General features: G+C 40.2%; 1 protein-coding gene across 1 annotated transcript in view; it reads right to left on the minus strand.

Annotated features, from left to right (window-relative positions):
* Positions 1-9,511: 9,511 nt before the first annotated feature.
* Positions 9,512-19,499, minus strand: part of LOC114546576 (B-cell receptor CD22-like) — a 30,294-nt gene continuing 20,306 nt past the window's right edge. The window contains exons 7-10 of the mRNA XM_028565439.1: positions 10,415-10,502; positions 10,235-10,289; positions 9,840-9,930; positions 9,512-9,742 (exon numbers count right to left, since the gene is read on the minus strand). Coding sequence (XP_028421240.1) covers positions 9,711-9,742; positions 9,840-9,930; positions 10,235-10,289; positions 10,415-10,502 — 266 coding nt within the window. The 3' untranslated portion in view covers positions 9,512-9,710. The remainder of the gene's footprint in view (positions 9,743-9,839; positions 9,931-10,234; positions 10,290-10,414; positions 10,503-19,499) is intronic.

Here is a 19,499-nt window from a genome sequence, read left to right on the forward strand (position 1 = left end):
GCTTGTAGGAAAGATCTCGAACGGAATCGCTTCTTTCTGGGAGCCTGACTCAAACTGCCTGTTGTTCCAGTATTAGGCTCTTCGCATCCCCATAACTCTTCACGGTGGGCTAGGCTCAAACCAAATGTAGTGGGTCCTATTCTAGATGTCTCACCTTCTTCAACAAAAGATGATCCAGATTGTTGTCCAAATGCGTGGAAAGACATGGCTGAAAAACAATTCCTCTTTGCTTGCACCTAGAAGAATTAAAAAGTGAAACTCCAGCTGGCCTTTTGTTGTGGAAAAACGTGGAAACAAGCTAGCTACCAGAACAGCTAAAAATGGTGGATAAAAAGTGAGCAGTCAGCCTTGAAACAAGGGATTTTTAAACACCACAAACCACACCCTGTAGGGCGTTTTTACAACCCACCAATAGCAAACCCTTCTTAACAGCTAACCATTGGTCTATCAGACGTTTTAACACCTTTTTACAAAATGTAAATAATGCCTCACCCCCACATAAACCATGACGCCAGCTATACATACGTCATCACATCCGCTAGATGCGTGCGCAGTTTCGACGACGGGATGCGCTCCCATATTCGGCCGCTAGATGGCGATCGCGGTGTGACGACGTTCGACCGCGACGTCATTACGTTCGCGGTATGCGCGCGCAACTTCGACGATTAGATGCACTACCATATTCGGTCACTAGATGGCGCCCGCGAGTACCAGCAACGATTAGATGCAGTACCACATTCGGCCACTAGATGGCGACCGCGAGTACCAACGGGCACCCGCGACGTTACATGCACGCTCATATGACCAGATTACAGGGTGGGTTTGCGCGTGCGTGTGATGACGTCACACATGCACGCGCAAACCCACCACCTTTATACTACTCACCTGCACCTGGAGACCTGAATAATAATAAGGACACTACTACTACTACTACTACTACTACTACTACTACTACTAATAATAATAATAATAATAATAATAATAATGAACAGAAGTCTTCATTTTAGACTGAACCCACCAACACATACACTTTCATAAGATATTGAACACTTGAAAGTGATTTATTAAATAATGTAGATAAAAATGTTACCTGCAGTGACTCCAGGTGAACCAATATATTTCCCACCTTGGTTTGTTGTGAACCTGAACTTGTACTCAGCTGAGTCTCTCTCTCTCAGGTCTGAGATTCTCAGAGTACAGTCCTTGTTTTCAGAGTGATACTGCACACGACCTGAATACTCTGAGACTGTTGTCAGGTCCACGGTTTCACCATTACCTAATTCAGTAAACCAGAATCTTTTCTCAACTTTGGTAACAAGGTCATTTATTCTGGATTGGTATGTGTAGCTGCAGGATATGTTCACTGTTGATCCCTTGAAGGCACAGATCTGAGTAGAGGTGTAAGTCACTCCCAAGTCATACTGACCCTGTATCACTGTAACACAGAGAACATCAGAGAGCACAATGAATTAATAACTTCAGATAACAATCAGTACTACCAACATGATCTAGGGAAAGGTAACCTGGACAAACTTAAAAATCCTCAATTATCAGACCAATTATCTGCAGCTATTAAAAAAGTCATAAAAAGTTCATCATCAAGCATCTGTCTAACTTAACTGTATTTAAGAATTTCATCAGGTTTTATCATAGTTTATTATAGTTGGGACATATAGGGATATGTGTTACTTCTGGTTTTGGTTTTGGTTATTTAATTTAAAAAAAACATTTGTGAAAATAAGCCTGAGCAGTGCTTCTTGCATGTCAACAAGAAAATACAAATACATTTTACAGACTCTTCTAGGATAGAGCAGATGTCTAAATACAAATGAAATGTCTTATCTGTGTTTCATCATAGTCGGGACACAGGAAAATGTGTTAAATTATTGTATTTAAATATATGTGTTAATTGTTTTGAAAAAATAAGCCTGAGAAGTGCTTCTTACATGTTAACAAAAAAATACATTTACCAGACTCTTCTAGGATAGAGCAGAATTATACATAACATACATGTTTTAATTTATAGTCTACCTCCTGTTAAAAATAATACTTATGTTACTTTTTTAAAGTTACATCAGAATTAAACCAAAGTGAACAGGCAAAGACAAGTCTAAACACAACGGAAGAGTTAAATAGGTTGAAAGTTGAAGAGCTGATATTTATTAATATACATATGTCACAGGGCAGAAGTCTATTTTTATTTGTACATGCTTTTATTGGATTTGCTGTGTTTTTATATTTTATAGTGCATGCTTTTATTCTGAAATGTGTGGTGTTTTTAATGTTGACTTCCGCCAGTGAACATTTTAGCAGGCCTAATCAGGCTAATGACTTTCGCCTGGGGGTGAGAGGGGGTTGATTGGCCCTTGTATAAAAAGGGCAGGACCTTAGAGGAGCCAGGAGAGAGGGGCACATGGGAGAAGGAGAGGCCATGGTGAAGATGAGGGAGGCCTGAGAGAGCACACCAGTGAAGATGCTGAGATATGACAGGGCATTTGGAACAGGTGGTGAAGCTGACAGGAGATCAGATGAAGACACACAGAAAGACAACCTTAGAGAGCCCTGAAGCTACAGCGAAGAAACACAAACACCGTCCGCTAGCGGCAAAAAGTGTGAGAGAGTGAAACCTCTCCTTCCCGCATAAGTCCCTTTTTAGACCGGTGTTAGGTGGTGGTAAACGTCATGAAGTGGTAGCAGTTGCTAAGGACGTGTTACTGGCCGCAGTTTTCTGTTACAGGTTATGCCCGAGGAAAGCCGCACAAGGAGAGGAAACTGGTTGCCAGCAGAACCCTGTGGACATTTTAAAGTCAAGACTCCTGTTCTGTTTGGACTGGTTTTTAGTTTGATTTTTAGTTTTTAAATCTTTGTTTGTTTTTTTTAAAGTCATTTTTATTGTTTTATCCTTTTGTTAAAATAAATGTGTTACTCCTATTTGTTTTTACTCATTGTTTTAAATACACCGTGTTTTACTGCTCTCCCCCGGTACAAAGGACCTGTTTTAATCTTTGACTTTTAGTTTTTAATTGTTGTAGTTTTTAAAGAGGTCCTAGGCCTCAGTATCAAACCCTAGGTGGCGTTGTTGGTCCTTTCTTACCCATATTTATATATTTTATACCAACATCCCCCCCTAAACCCCTACGACCTTTAAAACACATACATAATACATTATAGGGATAATAAGTATATGAATCTGTACATTTCCTGGTTAGTTTCCTCTCTGTTCACTCTGTGGTCATGTTGATGCTGAGGTAATTGTGAAGACTGAAAAAAGCAAAACACTGAGGTCATCAGGCTCAGATGTGTGATGAATAAAGAGAAGTTGAGACGGTATGGGATGACTTCACTGACCAGTATTCCTTTAAAATTAATTTCACCGTGATTTAAAAGTGAGCTGTTTCTACAACCAGGGTCGTCTTTAGAACAGATTAAACAGTAACATGTTTTCACTGAGTATAAAACCCACAATATTCTGTTTACAGCATGTAAAAGTGCTTAGCACACAGTTACTTCATACAAAAGTCAAAGATGATGGCCAACACAAGAGAAGATCCTGCTGATATCCAATTCACACAAAAACAATCAAAATTGTAAACAAAACTAATATTTGTAGCGTTTCTGGGAAGTTTGCCTTTCACACTTACCCACCTATTTCCACATGACCTTCAGTCCAACATTTTCCCAGAATCCCTCTTTTAAAGAATGAATGTTGCTGATGTATTCTCTGCTCTGATAGCCGACAGCTGTCTGCTCTGAGCACATTCACCGTCACACACTCTCTCATGTAGCTTACACACTAAGCACCGAGCTATTCCTTTAAGGAGCTTCCCCGGTCTTGTAACACAAGGAGAGCCTGCCAGAGCTTCTTGTATTTAGTCCGAACAATGCAAAAAATGCTTTCACACTATAAACGAACCGGACCATGGTTCAGTTTGGTCCAGACCGAGACCACCTGTTTTTATCGGACCAGAATTTGGTCTTTTGATCCAGACCGTGGTCCGGGGGAGGTTTCACACCTGTAATTTTGGTTCGGATCAAACTGAAAAGTCTAAAAGTCCGGACCGGAGGTAGGTGTGAAAACGCCCCAGGATGTCTTTAAAGTTATAAGACCAGTTTGATGACAGTGAATGCAGTACCGAGGTGACAGGTTAAGTAGTCCAGGTGGGTTCTGGTGTTCCAGATTAACTGGTGTTTGAATGAAGTGGCGGCAGAGACAGATGTGTTGGAGGCGTGGCCAATGAGGACCCATTGCTGACTAACCAGGAAATCATCGCGTCGCCTCCCACTCACCAATTCATCGGTGTTTTGTGATAAACTGACATGAACGGGTTCCTGGGACATTACAATAGTCCCGACAGACATACATGCACACAACAGCCGTTGCCATAACGATTATACCATACTTTACATACTTTGGGATAATGATTACAGTCTTTGCTTTTCTTGGTAGGTTTCTACTCTGTTCACTCTGAGGTCAGGTTGATGTTGCGTTAGGTGTGTCAAGTAAAAAGAAAAGCAGAACACTGAGGTCAGAGAGTACAGAAGGAACCAGCAGGGTTGGGCTCAGATGTGTGATCAATAAAGAGAAGTTAAGACGGTATGTGATGACTTCACTCTGAGACTAATATACCTCCAAAAATCTTCACTGTGATAAACGTGAGCTGTCATTTCTACAACCAGGGTCATCTATAGAAGAGATTAAACACTAATAGGATTTTAAAGATATTTCTGAATTAAACCATGGTTACCATGCATATGAATGAATAATAATGGATTACAGATAATAGTAATTATTAGAGCACATTTCTTGGTTAGTTTGCTCTCTGTTCACTCTGTGGTCAGGTTGATGCTGAGTGTGAAAACTAAAGAGAAATGCAGAACAATGAAGTCAGAGAGTACAGAAGGAACTAGCAGGGTTGGTCTCAGATGTGTGATCAATAAAGAGAAGTTGAGACGGTATGTGATGACTTTACTGTGAGACTAATATCCCTCCAAAAACATCAACATGATAAAAGCGAGCTATCAGATTAAACAGTAATATGTTTTCACAGAGTGAGGAGGGAACAGTTCTGAATAAAAGCCACAATATTCTCTGTTTACAGCATGTAAAAGTGCTTAGCACACAGTTACTTCATGCTAAGGACAAAAGTCAAAGATGCTGGCCAACACAAGAGAAGATCCTCCTAAAATCCAACTGACCCAAAACAAACAAAACTGATAACATCTGGTGAGTTTCCACAATTGTATACCAAACTACTATCTGTAGCGTTTCTGGAAGTTTACCTTTCACACAACTCTGATCCACTTATTCACACATAATTACCTTCAGTCCCACATTTTCCCAGAATCACTCTTTTAAAGAATGAATGTAACTGTAGATATACAGTACCTGACACAGAGAGAAGGAAGACAACAAATCCACTCACTGCTGCAGTTAAACTCATAGCTGCTCCTCTCATCTCTCTGTGTGAGACAATAAAACATGTCAGCAGATAAAATAATGTACACAGGAGGTATACAGTATCAATAAACTAATCAATAAACTGTTTCTACTTACAATGAAGACGGACGTCGTCTTTAAAGATGCCTCTCCTCTGTTGTCAGTAAGCAGAAGACAGATATCAGGCTGATAAAGACTACATTTCCTTCCTCTTTGGATCATTAATATGCAGGAAGAGCCAAATGCCAGTACATACAGTACCCACAACACAATAAAGTTATGTTGTTTTACAAACAATAAACTTCAAAAAAGAGAGTAAGAAACTAATATTGACCTGTTAGAAAACCTGTTTCACCACCAACATCCCACCGACACCAGAAAAGAGCATTCATAAAGAGAAGAGAAAAACAGACAGACAGTTCATCTCTATGTGCACTGATTCAGGATGTCACACAGTCTGCAGGTGTAGTGATGGAACAGGAATGTATTTGACCTGTGAACCATGAGGCAGTTACATTGAACAGAATGAAGAGCAGAGTATTAATCATAAGAGGGGAATGGAAAATGACATCATTGTTTTTTCTTAGTTTGTCTCTTCTCTGTTCTCTCTGTGGTCAGGATGCTAAATGCAGAACACTGAGGTGTGACAAACTCACATGTATGTTAGTGTTAACTAAACATGGACATGTAAAAAGACAAGGGGTAAAAGTATGCCAGTACAGAAAAAGGAAGGAACAAACGTACAGACAAACCGAGTCGAAAACATAACCTCCTTGGCCTAATTGAAAAAACATTAAGACCTCCCAGCATGCAGCCAAATAAAAGATAAACTACCTGCATGTCTAGATACCACAGGAGGTAAAGGAGAAAATGTGTCTCTTTGTAGTTTGGGTGGAGTCAGCCTTCAAAGCAGACAGTGGAGGGAGAGCTCAGAGTGATGGAGCCTGAATGGGCCACACACAGATACTGAATCAGGACCCTGAGACATTTTACCATCCATCCCTGATTGTTCATTCACATTTAAATTCACTTTTGGTTCTTTATTTTCACATTTCATGAGTGAAACTATTTGTTTAAGACTTTTACAATGGACATTTAATTTATTAAGAATTAGTTAGAAACTCCTTCAGCTGCACAGCTTCCAGGAAGGCTGCTCTCGTGTAGGTAACACTTTATTTGAAGGAGTGTTCATAAGACTGACATGACACTGACTGACATGTCATTATTATGACAGGAAACCGTTCATGAACATGAAGGATTCATTTTTAGTTCATGACTGTTATTAAGTGTCATTCAGTAAATTATGACACATTTAATGCAAAGTTAGCATTGTCTGAGATGTCTTTGTCATGACAACTTGACTTGAGCCAAGAAGAGGTTACCTTGTCCCATCCTGGTAGTGTTGGATTTGGTCCGGTGTGGCCCCAAATGGGTCCAAGTATACGGCTCTCCTCTCCTTAATGTACATGATGTATGGTAACAAAAATGACGACCCATCATACACCAGATGGTATCTTGTGTCACAACCACATTTAACATGACTTACAATGAGTCCAGTGGTGATTGTGACATACAGCCCCTTCTGCCACATCGTGCTGTGTAAGCTCCAACTACACATACAGAAGAACAAAATAAATGTATGAAGTTACAAAGACAGACAATCCATGAGTAGTCACTCTATTTAAAATTCAAGAATCCCCACTTACCCATCTTAAACCTTTAGCAATGCCATGCCAGACGGACGTCATGGCATAAGAATCAATAATGAGGGCTCCACACTTTCTGCCCACCATCATGAGGTAGCTATTCATGATCTAACACTACAGTGTGGCATTGTGTCAACAAGCATGATGTGGAGCTACTTTGTTTTTACTGACATGTTCTTGCATCCTTGGATGGAGCTCGGGGCTTCTGTGATGAAGGCTCTGGCTGTGATGTTGCGGGTGGTGTAGCAGGTGTGGTGGATGTGTGGGTGCTGTGTATGTCTGTGCGTGTCTGTTGTGGACCAGCCAGAGGAGAAGGATCCAACACCTTAGTCAACTTTGCAGGGATCCTCTCTGACTGGAAATAATGTGTCAGCTGGTCTATGTTGATTTTCCTTCAGTTCCTTTTCTGAGGTCAGGTCAGCACTTTTGCCCTCCAGATGTTGGATGTGGTAGGGCCCCATCATGTCCGCCTCCAGCTTTCCCCCCTTACGCTGCTCCTGCCTGACATTCTTCCTCAACACGAGGTCCCCCACCCTGAAGTCATCTTCCAGACCGACCATTGTCTTTCTCTTGAGGACCCTGTCCTGGCTTGCCTTCATGTTATCTTTCACCTTTCTGTAAACTCCCTTCTGTTTTTTCAGCCCCTCACAGACGTTCTCATTAGAGATGGCCTTGCTGACTTGGTCTTCATTTACCTGCAACAAATCTCAGTTAGGAAATACAGCACATAGGTGAAAAGAAAACTAATTCACTTGATGTATGGCAACATTAGTGACTTACAGTGCACTCAATTGGCACCTCTGAGGGATACCTGGCCTCCCTCCCAAACATCAAATAAAAAGGGCTGTATTTTGTGGTAAGCTGCTTCTTTGTCTGGAGGCCAAACATGGTGGGCTGCAGGAACTTATCCCACTGTTTGGGCCGATCAGACACCAGCTTGTTGAGGGACCTGAAGAGCAGTAATGAAGTACAGGCATGAGCCAATCTCCCCGGTCTCCCCTACTTCATAACAATCCAGCAGGGACTGGATGTCTGGCTGTTCCTAAGTACCGCTTTAGACGAGTGGATGAGGTTCAGGTGTGGTGACTGGATCTGTACCAGGTGTGTGGAAGACCCAGGCCAGGCACGCCCCCAAACCCACTGCCAGAGGAGAGATAGACGTAGACGCACACACACAGAATAGACAGACCACACCCAAGCATACTACACGTAAAGACAAACAACACAAACACAATCACTCACAAGTGTCACGGCCGGGGATTCATGACAAATAGTTCACATTGGTGACCGACATCTTTGATAACAATAACAAACTCTTTAAATCGACTTGTTTTAGTTGAAGAAAGGCTCATAATTAGAGAGTGGTATTATTACTATGGACTTTTATTCCGAAAAGGCTTCACATTTACACATAAACCTTTTTACAGCTCCTTCACTTGTTGTAGAAGCTGTTTATTTGAATCAGACAGGAACACTTGGGAAATGTAACATGTAGGAAGCTCTTACTGGGCTTACTGCTATGTTTGATTTCTATGTTTGAAAATCTAAACCTTACATGGAGTAATAAGTGATGATTTCAGTTCACTGTCTCTGATTTGAACCAACTTTATTGGCTCTGTCAACCAGGACAGGTACAAACCCAAAGGCTGCTCAGGAGTTTGGAAAAGTTATTTATTACGTAGAATTTCAAAAATACATTTTGCATAATTTAATCCTTAATATCTATAAAATGACTAACTCTTTTGTTTTTACATTTTATTCATTCATTTGCAAATCAAGTCCAAAAACAAAATGCATTACATACAGCACAGTTAATCATTAGTTACTGAAGCATATTCCACTCTCAAAGGCATGAGCTCCTTTCTATGCAATCATTGAAATCAAAACACAACAGAAGGCTCAGCCCAGTTAACTTTAAAAAAGATTGAAGTGTGCCTAATTATATACACAGTGCATGCTATATAAATATACTATATATATATGATATACCCTAAAAGGGAAAAAACTAAAAAAGAAAAAAAATATGAGCAAAATAAGCAAAACAAAGACACCAGCAACCAAAATAAGATATTATAAAAAATGTATGTTGCACATCATTTTTGTTTTTTCTTTTCTTTTTCTCCCACTTAACCCATGCCAAAACATTTTCAGATGAACTTTAAAATGTACAAAATAATTACTTTTTTAAGATACACATACAAAATCAAATCATTTTCATCACTAAATGAAGTGCATCCTTCCTAGCCTTAAGCATAACATGGCCTAAAACTAACTCTACAGTAGAAAATAAGCTTGCATATACATCAGTAAGTCACAGAACACCTGAGCATCAGCTGATCTGAACAATAAATCATGTTTGATACCTCGACATGATTCAGTTCAAGCTGCCAACACCACATTCTTCTAAACGTTGTGCTACATGTTGCTGCTGACTCCTACCTGCTGCTGATACTCAAAACTGACAATAAAATCTTCTGGAGTTGAAGGTAAATGTATCCACTTCCCCCGCACCCTCCACAGCCACGCTCTCCTCAGGGATATTTCAATGTCGTACTACTTTGTTTCCATCAGGTGAGTCCAGTCTCTGGTTCAGCTGCATCTGCAGAAAATCACATGAAACTGGTGTAAAGTTATGGATGGAACTGTGACTGTAAATCTGGAGTGGGCCTGTTTTATTTGATGCAGGAGGCTCTAACCTGACTGGACTTCACACCAGGTCTTCCTGCTCCTCTGGGTCTTCTGTCTGTGCTGCAGTGTCTGAGATGTTCTGATACGCAGGACAAGAGTCTAACTGATGGGGAGAGATGACAAAATGAGGACCTTGTTCATGAAAACTGCATATACTAAGAGTTAATAAAAACAACATTTCACATTTAAATGTAAATTATTTGCAAATATTGTGTCATGGCCAAATACATTACTGGTTTCTACTCAGACAGTTGTATTTTAAACATAAATTGATGTCACCCCTTCTTTAGTTTTCACAGCGTGTATGAGCCAAGTTATTATAACTGTGATATATGGGGAAGTTATGTCAATACCCTCTCTCTCTCTCTCTCTCTCTCTCTCTCTCTCTCTCTCTCTCTCTCACCTCTATCTCTACAGGTCCATGTGGTCCAGTGGTGGAGCTCAGAGTTTTCTTCTTCCTGGATTGAGTCCAACAACAAATACAGAATGTATGACATTTATCATACTTAATCTAAAGTAACTGAAAGATGGTAGAAGAAAATAAAAGAGCGGTGACTGAACTGATGGATGTTTCTGGTTTTACCTCGCCCACAGACTCAAGAGCAGCAGAGGAATCAGCATCAGGACCACCACAGTCAGCCTGATGATATTCATTATCATTGTTAAATTCCCTGGAAATATAGACAGATATGTGATACACCTCATTAGTAGGATCAGATTGATGAATCTCTTTGCCAGGTGAGACTGTCTGTTAATCAGTCAGTCAGTGTCATCCACCTCTGACATGATGGAGGTTCCTCCCTGAACACACCTACAGAAAAACAGTCTGGAAATGCACACAGGGAATGTTATTTTATTGTAACCAGTTATGGGCTGCTAGCTATTAACATGTCCGGTGCATTAAACATGTGTTTGTGCAGGTGAAATTGGAGAAACTTTCCTGCTACAACAAAACAACCAACAATTAGTTTGGATTTCTTCTACATCTTGTGTTGAAATGAGTAATAGTTGTGTGTAAAAGCATCTAAACCTTTTAGAGGTGGTTTGTGACTGGCAGCAGGCTGATCTCTTTGTTGGGACCACTTCAGTGAAAAACATTAAATTCTAACCAGAGAGTAGAAGAATGTTCCATATTTTTGAGGGGAAACAGACATAACTTATACCACACAATATGTTTGATATATGATGTAAATACTGGAATGATGGCGCTGATTAACTATTGATGAGCAGATTTGGTGTAAGAGGGTTGGACTGAGAACAGGACAGAAGCCTGAGGTGGTTTTCTGGATCACTGATGGTTTGAATCCCCTGAACATCCGTACAGATCTGGGAGACATTTGTAAATCAAACTGTCTTTTCATCATCTACTGCAGCAGCTCAGTGAACTACAGCAGCAGACTGGGAAACAGGCAGAACTGAAGAAAGAACATGGTCAACTAAACACTGGAGTGGCTAATAAAGATTTAACAAGTTGTCATTAGTTGCATGATGGTTTTTAAATTAGCTTTGTTTTACTCACGTTTCACACATTTATATTGATGTATTTCCTTAATTCCTTCTCAGCTTTACAGTAATACTGTTATTAAATGAGTCGTTTCACTCACATTTCACGTCAATTAATTTGTATTGAGACGTCTTCGTCCCCAGCTCGTTCTCAGCTGTACAGTAATACTGTCCAGAGTCAGAGGACCGGATGGAGCTGAAGACGAGCTGTGGTCCTTTACTTAGATATTTATAGACTGACTTCTCCTTGTACCAGGTGTATTTAGCTGCTGGGTTAGCATCACTGCTACAGGTCAGAGTCACTGAACTGCCCTCCACTATCTCAGCAGAGGGACTCACTGACACAGAGGGAAGCTTTGGACCATCTGGAGGAGAAAACATAGAGAACTTGAAAATATTTAAAACAACCCTTGTTCATACAAACACAAAGTGAGTGGTGTAACTTCACTTCCTTCTATTTTAAGGGGTGATAGAATGCAAAACCGATTTTACTTTGTCATAGTTGAATAATGACAGTTTAGTGGGTAACTAGGACATACACCTATAAATCCCATTGACACCTCTTTCCTCTGCAAATCTCACAATTTGAAACTTTCTGAAAACGGGCAAATCTCAACAAGCCGCCTAGTTGACGTCAACTCGGCGGCTCCTCCTCATTTGGCTCTAGTCTCTCTCTTTGTCACGCCCCAACATTTGCATAGGCTGCAACTGACCTGAGATCAGTTAGTCTTATGAATCTAGGTTGTGCAGATCTCAGAAATTGTATACATTGTTCATCTTCTATTTTACCATTAAATTCACTTCTGAGACTTTTTTATGCGAGAAATCAACGATGCAGAGGTCAAATGTGGGCCATTTTACAAAAATGTATGTCTAATTGCAAATTTTGTCCGATTGTGTGTCAGAGTTAAGCGGCCGGTGCTGCCTGTGTTGCTGCCTCACCGCCCGACCTGCCTTCCTTCACAGACCCCGGCCTGCTGTGAGGTAGATAGAGCTCCGTCAAGGCTGGCAGCCCACGGCAATCCATACCCGCGCAAAGTCACCGTTTTGTGGGTGAATGGACTACCAAACGCCGCTGCCTGGACAGAGCTCCTGAGCCTGCAGCTACCCGCTTCCTGCTAAATGGCCGGTGTGTGTGATTGAGAGCGCGGGCAGCGAGTGTGTGTGTAGTTATGTGTTGAGTTATTCAAACAAACGATCAGTGAAATAAACGCGAAATTGTCCGCGAGTCTCATTGATAGAGCCTACGGCTGGATGGAGCTAGCTCTATCAATGAGAGCTAGCTAGCCTCATCTTAGAATTCCTCTGAAATTCACACAAATTTATAAAATTGGAATCGGACACCATTGTTAGCTTTATAAGACCTTGGGGTAGAGGTTATATAAGTGGCGTGACGAAATTCAAACTGTAAATATACTCTAATTACGCCGAAAATTAAGCTAACTAGTTAACTAGCTAACAGTTACTGACTCAGTGGAGTAAACAAGGAAATGATTGAGGTTCAGTGTGTTTGGACACTGTCATGTCTACTGATGACCTCTGCTGGTTAATAAGATATATGAGGGCATTAAATAATGAAAATGTGTCAGACATGATTTTTCCTCCTGTGACATTTTCTGACATCATCACTTCCACAAAGAAACTTGAATGGACAGATTCATTCTTTTCAGTCATGTTTTGTGAATGGACCAGAATAAAAAAATGTAAGTTAATGAGAGCTAGCTAGCCTCCTCTTAGAATTCCTCTGAAATTCACACAAATTTATAAAATTGGAATCGGACACCATTGTTAGCTTTATAAGACCTTGGGGTAGAGGTTATATAGGTGGCGTGACGAAATTCAAACTGTAAATTTACTCTAATTACGCCAAAAATTAAGCTAACTAGCCGCAATCTGTACACATAGGATTGAAGGTACAGGCGCAGCTAACAAAACCCCTAGTGTTCACAAAAATTCATTAAATTGAAATCTGACACCATTGTCAGCTTTATAAGACATTGGGGTAGATGTTATATAAGTGGCGTGATGTAATTCAAACTGTAAATATACTCAAATTACGCCGAAAATGAAGCTTCTATCCATGATTTGTAGCTACACATAGCTAGGATTCAAGGGATAGTCGCAGCTACCAAAACCCCTAGTGTTCACAAAAAAGTCATTACATTGAAATCTGACACCATTGTTAGCTTTATGACACATTGGGGTAGATGTTATATAAGTGGCGTGACAAAATTCAAACTGTAAATAAATTATAGTTGTGCTGGCAGCCGGCCAAGCCCCGGTAATGCTGTAAGCCACAAAGGGTGACTTTGCCCTGGGTATGGAGCCCAGCAGGCTGCCGCTTTCTCGTCAGATTGTGTGGAGCTCCTAAAGTCCGACACGTCTTACCAAATTTGCAATTAGCCATCAATTTTTGTAAAACGGCCCATATTTGAGCATTATATAGTTGATTTCTCGCATAAAAAGTCTCAGAAGTGAATTTGGTAATGAAACATTGCAGTGTTTGGAATATGAGATTCTGTCGCGTCTCTAATGTGTGTGTATGGGAATTCGCTCAACCAATCAGCGCGCGTCTCTAATGTGTGTGTACGGGGATTCGCTCAACCAATCAGCACGCAGCTCATCTAAATATTCATGAGCATCCCATATTTGGAAGAAAAGCTCTTGTTACAAATAGGGCCAAAACACAGGGATGCATAAGGGGACAGTAAAATATCAACCAAGCCATTTTCAGCCCAACCAATGTTACATACTCCATTAGGAGACCTTAAGGAACAGTGTGAAATACCCTACATTATCATTCTATCACCCCTTTTAGAAACTCAGATTGTAAAAATGTATGGTGTCCTGTTACCATGGATACTAGTTTGACACAGTTACTGACTCAGTGGAGTAAACAAGGAAATGATTGAGGTTCAGTGTGTTTGGACACTGTCATGTCTGTTGTCTGCTGGTTAATAAGATACATGAGGGCATTAAATAATGAAAATGTGTCAGACATGATTTTTCCTCCTGTGACATTTTCTGACATCATCACTTCCACAAAGAAACTTGAATGGACAGATTCATTCTTTTCAGTCATGTTTTGTGAATGGACCAGAATAAAAAAATGTAAGTTAAAACCTTTACCCATGACGTGTTTTGCATCTGACATGAAAGGTCAAGATTGCTGAATAACACATTTCAACGAAGAAAAGTGTGAAATAAAGACACAATTACATATTTTAAACGGAGACAGGACATGTTGACAAATGTTGTGTGGCTAAATTTCCAGTGTGAGCTCTTATTTTACAGCTTTACTTTACAGTGAGGTCAGGAAATAAGAGATCATTGATTAGTGGTTTGGTTTTCATACAAATCTGCAAAATAAATCACCAAATATCACATTTACATTTAGTTAAGGTACAGTACAAAAGGTTAAAGGCTCCACTAGATGGTGTTATGTCAGAGGAAGACTGTAAGTAAACTCACACACTGAAGGAGAGGGGAAGTCCTCATGTCCTCTTACAGCACAGGAAAAGCTGTCTGCAGGATAAAAGTAGGCTGAATACGAATCTGATGTTTGTCCATCAATCTTCTGTCCATTCTTGTACCAGATGTAGGAAGGATGACTAGTTAGAGGACAACTGCTATGACACTTCAGATCTGCCTTGTTATAAGACTTGTAGATCTTCAATCTGCTTCCCTGCACCTGGAGACCTTAATATGTAAATAAGGAACAGAAGTCTTCATTTTAGATTGAACTGTCAACACACACACACACACACACACACACACACACACACACACACACACACACAAAATAATACACAGAAGTATCTTTCATAACATGTTGAACACTTACATTATAAAAAATTTGGATAAAAAGTTACCTGTGACAGACAAAGTGACTCCAGGATAACCAACATAGTTCCCACCTTGGTTTGTTGTGAACCTGAACTTGTACACAGCTGAGTCTCTCTCTCTCAGGTCTGAGATTCTCAGAGTACAGTCCTTGTTTTTAGAGTGAGAATACACACGACCTGAATACTCTGAGACTGTTGTCAGATCCAAAAACTGTTGAATAAACCAGAATCTCTGCTCAACTGTAGTATCAACTCCACCTACAGCTGATGGGTATGTGTAGCTGCAGGGTATGTTCACTGTTGATCCTTTAACAGCACAGATCTGAGTAGAGGTGTAAGTCACTCTTAAGCCATCCTGACCCTTTAGCACTGTAACACAAAGCACATCAGGAAGCACAATGAATTAATAACTTCAGTGCAGCTGTCTAACAAGAACTGAATTAAAATATAGAATGTCAGAAAATGCCTGAAAAGTTTATCTTATGTGAACACATTCAAAATTTAATTTAAAGACAAGTTTATTTTCCCGGTGGAACATAACTTAAGTGGACAATAGTTAACAGAAACAGAAAGTGGGTGATGGAGCTTGAGTTTCCTCTAAATTAGAAACATGGTGTCCTGTTACCATGGTTACTAGTTTGACACTTTGTTACTGATTCAGCGGAGTAAACAAGGAAATGATTGAGGTTCAGTGTGTTTGGACCATAGACAGTATATATGAATGGACCAACAGATCCCATGTCTCTGGACGGAGACCAGTGAAGGATATTAGAAACACTTTTCCGGTGATGGCTGAGCGTTACTGCGCAGCCTCCAACTGAGCTTGAAGACATAAATGTGACGTGAGCAACCTGTCTGAAAGTTGGAAGTCTTCTGGTAGCTGTGACAAGAGAAATCTAAATCATTCCGAATCTTACAGAGACGGAGAGCGTAGGTATATGTAAGGATATACAACCCGGTCTCACACCAGGTCGTGTAATAGTCACGTTATTTTGATTCATAAATTTGTGTACAGGTTACGATTTTGACATTTTTTTTCGTGTATATGCAACGACTTTTCAAGGTGTACAGGTCACGCTTTTCAAACCTGCTCTGGGGGACGCAACAACGGGGAAATGAGGCGCCACACACCGGCCACAACAACGGGACGGGCCGCCACTCGCGGTACGCGATCCCCGGGCGCAGGAGCACACAACAACGGGGACTTGAAATGCTTTCAATTTCGTAATCGCTACACGGAAAAAAAGTAATTTACGTAACCTGTCCACGACTTAATAGATTAAAATAACGTAACTATATAACGAACTGCCGTGAGACCGGGCTGGGATATAATATGGGCACAGGCTAATTATTGCTAACTAAAATGTTAGTTAACATTAGTAATTAAACTTAAACAGTTAATGTAAGTCCAAACTGCGTGCGGGCTTCTCCTGTGCTATACGATAATTCCTCTGCTATGCCACAGTAAGTCACGTGGTCAAGACACAATCGTTAGCCTATTTTTACAAAAACCTCTGCTGTGGAGCCATAACGTGAGGTACAAGGTAATGGAGCCTTTTATACATTGTCGTGTTTCTTTAGAAATAAACAATGGACAAATAGAGTCTTTAGATGTAAAGTTATTTGCTGTCAAAGTGACGTCAAAATGAATGGGAGTCAATGGAATGCTAACGAGAGGTGATGGCTTTGTAGCATCAAAATGGCGCCATAGGAGGTTCGTGTTCTGAAGCGAAGCTTACCCCCTTGGTTTGGACACTGTCATGTCTACTGATGACCTCTGCTGGTTAATAAGATACACAAGGGCATTAAATAATGAAAATATTTCTGAAATGATTTTTCCTCCCATGACATTTTCTGACATCATCACTTCCACAAAGAAACTCAATCAGACAGATCTTCTAACACTAATAACTCGTAAATATTCAGGACTTGTGAACATCTGACTTCATTCTTTTCACTCATGTTTGTGGATAGACCAGAAAAAAAAAATTTGTTTAAACCTGGGTCAGTTAAGTGTTTTAATTTTTTTAATTAAAGGTCAAGATGACTAAATGACACACTTTAACAATGAAAACTGAAAAAAGGACATGTTAACAAATCTTGTTTTGATAAATTTCCAGTGTGAGCTCTTAATTTACAGCTTTACTTTACAGTGAGGTCAGGAATTAAGAGATCATTGATTAGTGATTTGGTTTTCATACAAATCTGCACAATCCCCAAATATCACAGAGTTACATGAAGTTAAAGGTCCAATATGTAATATTTGTACTGTAATAAATCCAAAAATGACACCAGTGCCACATCAGATATTTAGGAAACATGTTAAACTGAAATACTATCTTTTCTGACAACAATGCTAATGTCAGTATTTTTTCTTTTTGAAATTTACATTCCGTGACGGAATTTATGTTTATGTTTTGATCTGTGTGTTGTTATCAACGGCCCAGTTTGACAGGCAGGCCGGGTTGCCAGATATACCTGTAAAAACGTAAACCCAGCACGCTACAGCTGTAACGGAAGTACAGCCATGAAAGCAGCAAACAAACGAACAGGATCAACGGAGATAGATTCTACATGACATTAAAAAAGAAAACAGCATGTTTCTAACAGTTGCGTGACCAGAGACGTAACAACCCCCTGGTAAATATTGGAGTTGTATTTGAAAGATGGAGACAGCTTAGAGCCCAAAAGGACGCATTTATTTTCTCCTGAACAGGTAAGCATTAGCTTCAGGCTAATTTATCACAGCTGCTAGGGATAAGCATTTTTTGTCATTTCAACATTTGTGTACTCACATTGAATTATATAGCTAGAATAACCGAGTTGGTTACTCGCAAAAACAATTGAGACATAGCCAGTAAAGTGATCCCGACTGGTCCTGGCTAACGCCGCCATGCTAACCCTGCTAACTGCTAGCTAACGTTACCGGGAGGACCAGGCAAGCGGGCCACGGCTGCTTACAACGTGTAGTTCAGCGGCTGCAGCCGACAACGGTGAGTTATTTTAAGCCATGAGAGGGGGGCTGTAAATCGGAAAGAGAGGACTGTGAGTTTGCAGTGTGTTTAGCGATTGTTGCCGTAATTCTACCGTTAGCTACTCCGCTGTGCTGTGGAGTAACGTCTGGCTATGTGAGAAAAGCGTCTAGCAACATTGTTGTGAATGCTGCGGTCTCAGCCTGGCAACCTCTGTGAACTTCGAGTCTGGGGAGGAGGGGGCGGGGGAAACGACTCTCCAGTATTTTGAATTGGTAGTGCAGTAACTATTTTAACCGCTAGCTGCCAGTATTACATACAATATTACATATTGCACCTTTAAAGTACAGTACAAAAAGTTAAAGGCTCCACTAGATGGTGTTATGTCAGAGGAAGACTGTAAGTAAACTCACAGACTGAAGGAGAGGGGAAGTCCTCATGTCCTCTTACAGCACAGGAAACGCTGTCTTCAGGATAAAAGGAGTCTGAATAACAATTAGATGTGTAGGTGTTCTGTCCATTCTTGTACCAGATGTAGGAAGGATGACCAGGTAGAGGACAACTGCTCTGACACTTCAGACCTGACTGGTTAGGGGACCCATAGACCTGTAATCTGATCACCTGCACCTGGAGACCTGAATAAAAATAAAAATAAAAATAAAAATAAAAATAAAAATAAAAATAAAAATAAAAATAAAAATAAAAATAACAGAAGTCTTCATTTTAGACTGAACCCACCCACACCCCACACACACAACTTCCATAACATGTTGAACACTTGAAAGTATTTTTTTAAATAATGTAGATTGAATTGTTACCTGTAACAGACAGAGTGACTCCAGGTAAAACAATATATTTTGCACCATGGTTTGTTATGAACCTGAACTTGTACACAGCTGAGTCTCTCTCTCTCAGGTCTGAGATTCTCAGAGTACAGTCCTTGTTTTCAGAGTGATACTGCACACGCTGTTTGTACTCTGAGATTGTTGTCAGATCCACAGGTTCACCATTATTTAATTCAGTAAACCAGAATCTTTTCTCAACTTTGGTAACAAGGCCATTTATTCTGGATGGGTATGTGTAGCTGCAGGGTATGTTCACTGTTGATCCTTTAACAGCACAGATCTGAGTAGAGGTGTAAGTCACTCTCAAGCCATCCTGACCCTGTATCACTGTAACACAGAGAACATCAGAGAGCACAATGAATTAAAAACTTCAGTTAACAATCAGTACTACCTACATGATCTAGGGAAAGGTAACCTGGACAAACTTAAAAATCCTCAATAATCATAAAAGTCATAAAAAGTTCCCCATGATGCATCTGTCTAACTTATCTGTATTTTAGGAT

The sequence above is a fragment of the Perca flavescens genome, chromosome 2 (assembly GCF_004354835.1).
Source record: "Perca flavescens isolate YP-PL-M2 chromosome 2, PFLA_1.0, whole genome shotgun sequence".
NCBI lineage: Eukaryota > Metazoa > Chordata > Actinopteri > Perciformes > Percidae > Perca > Perca flavescens.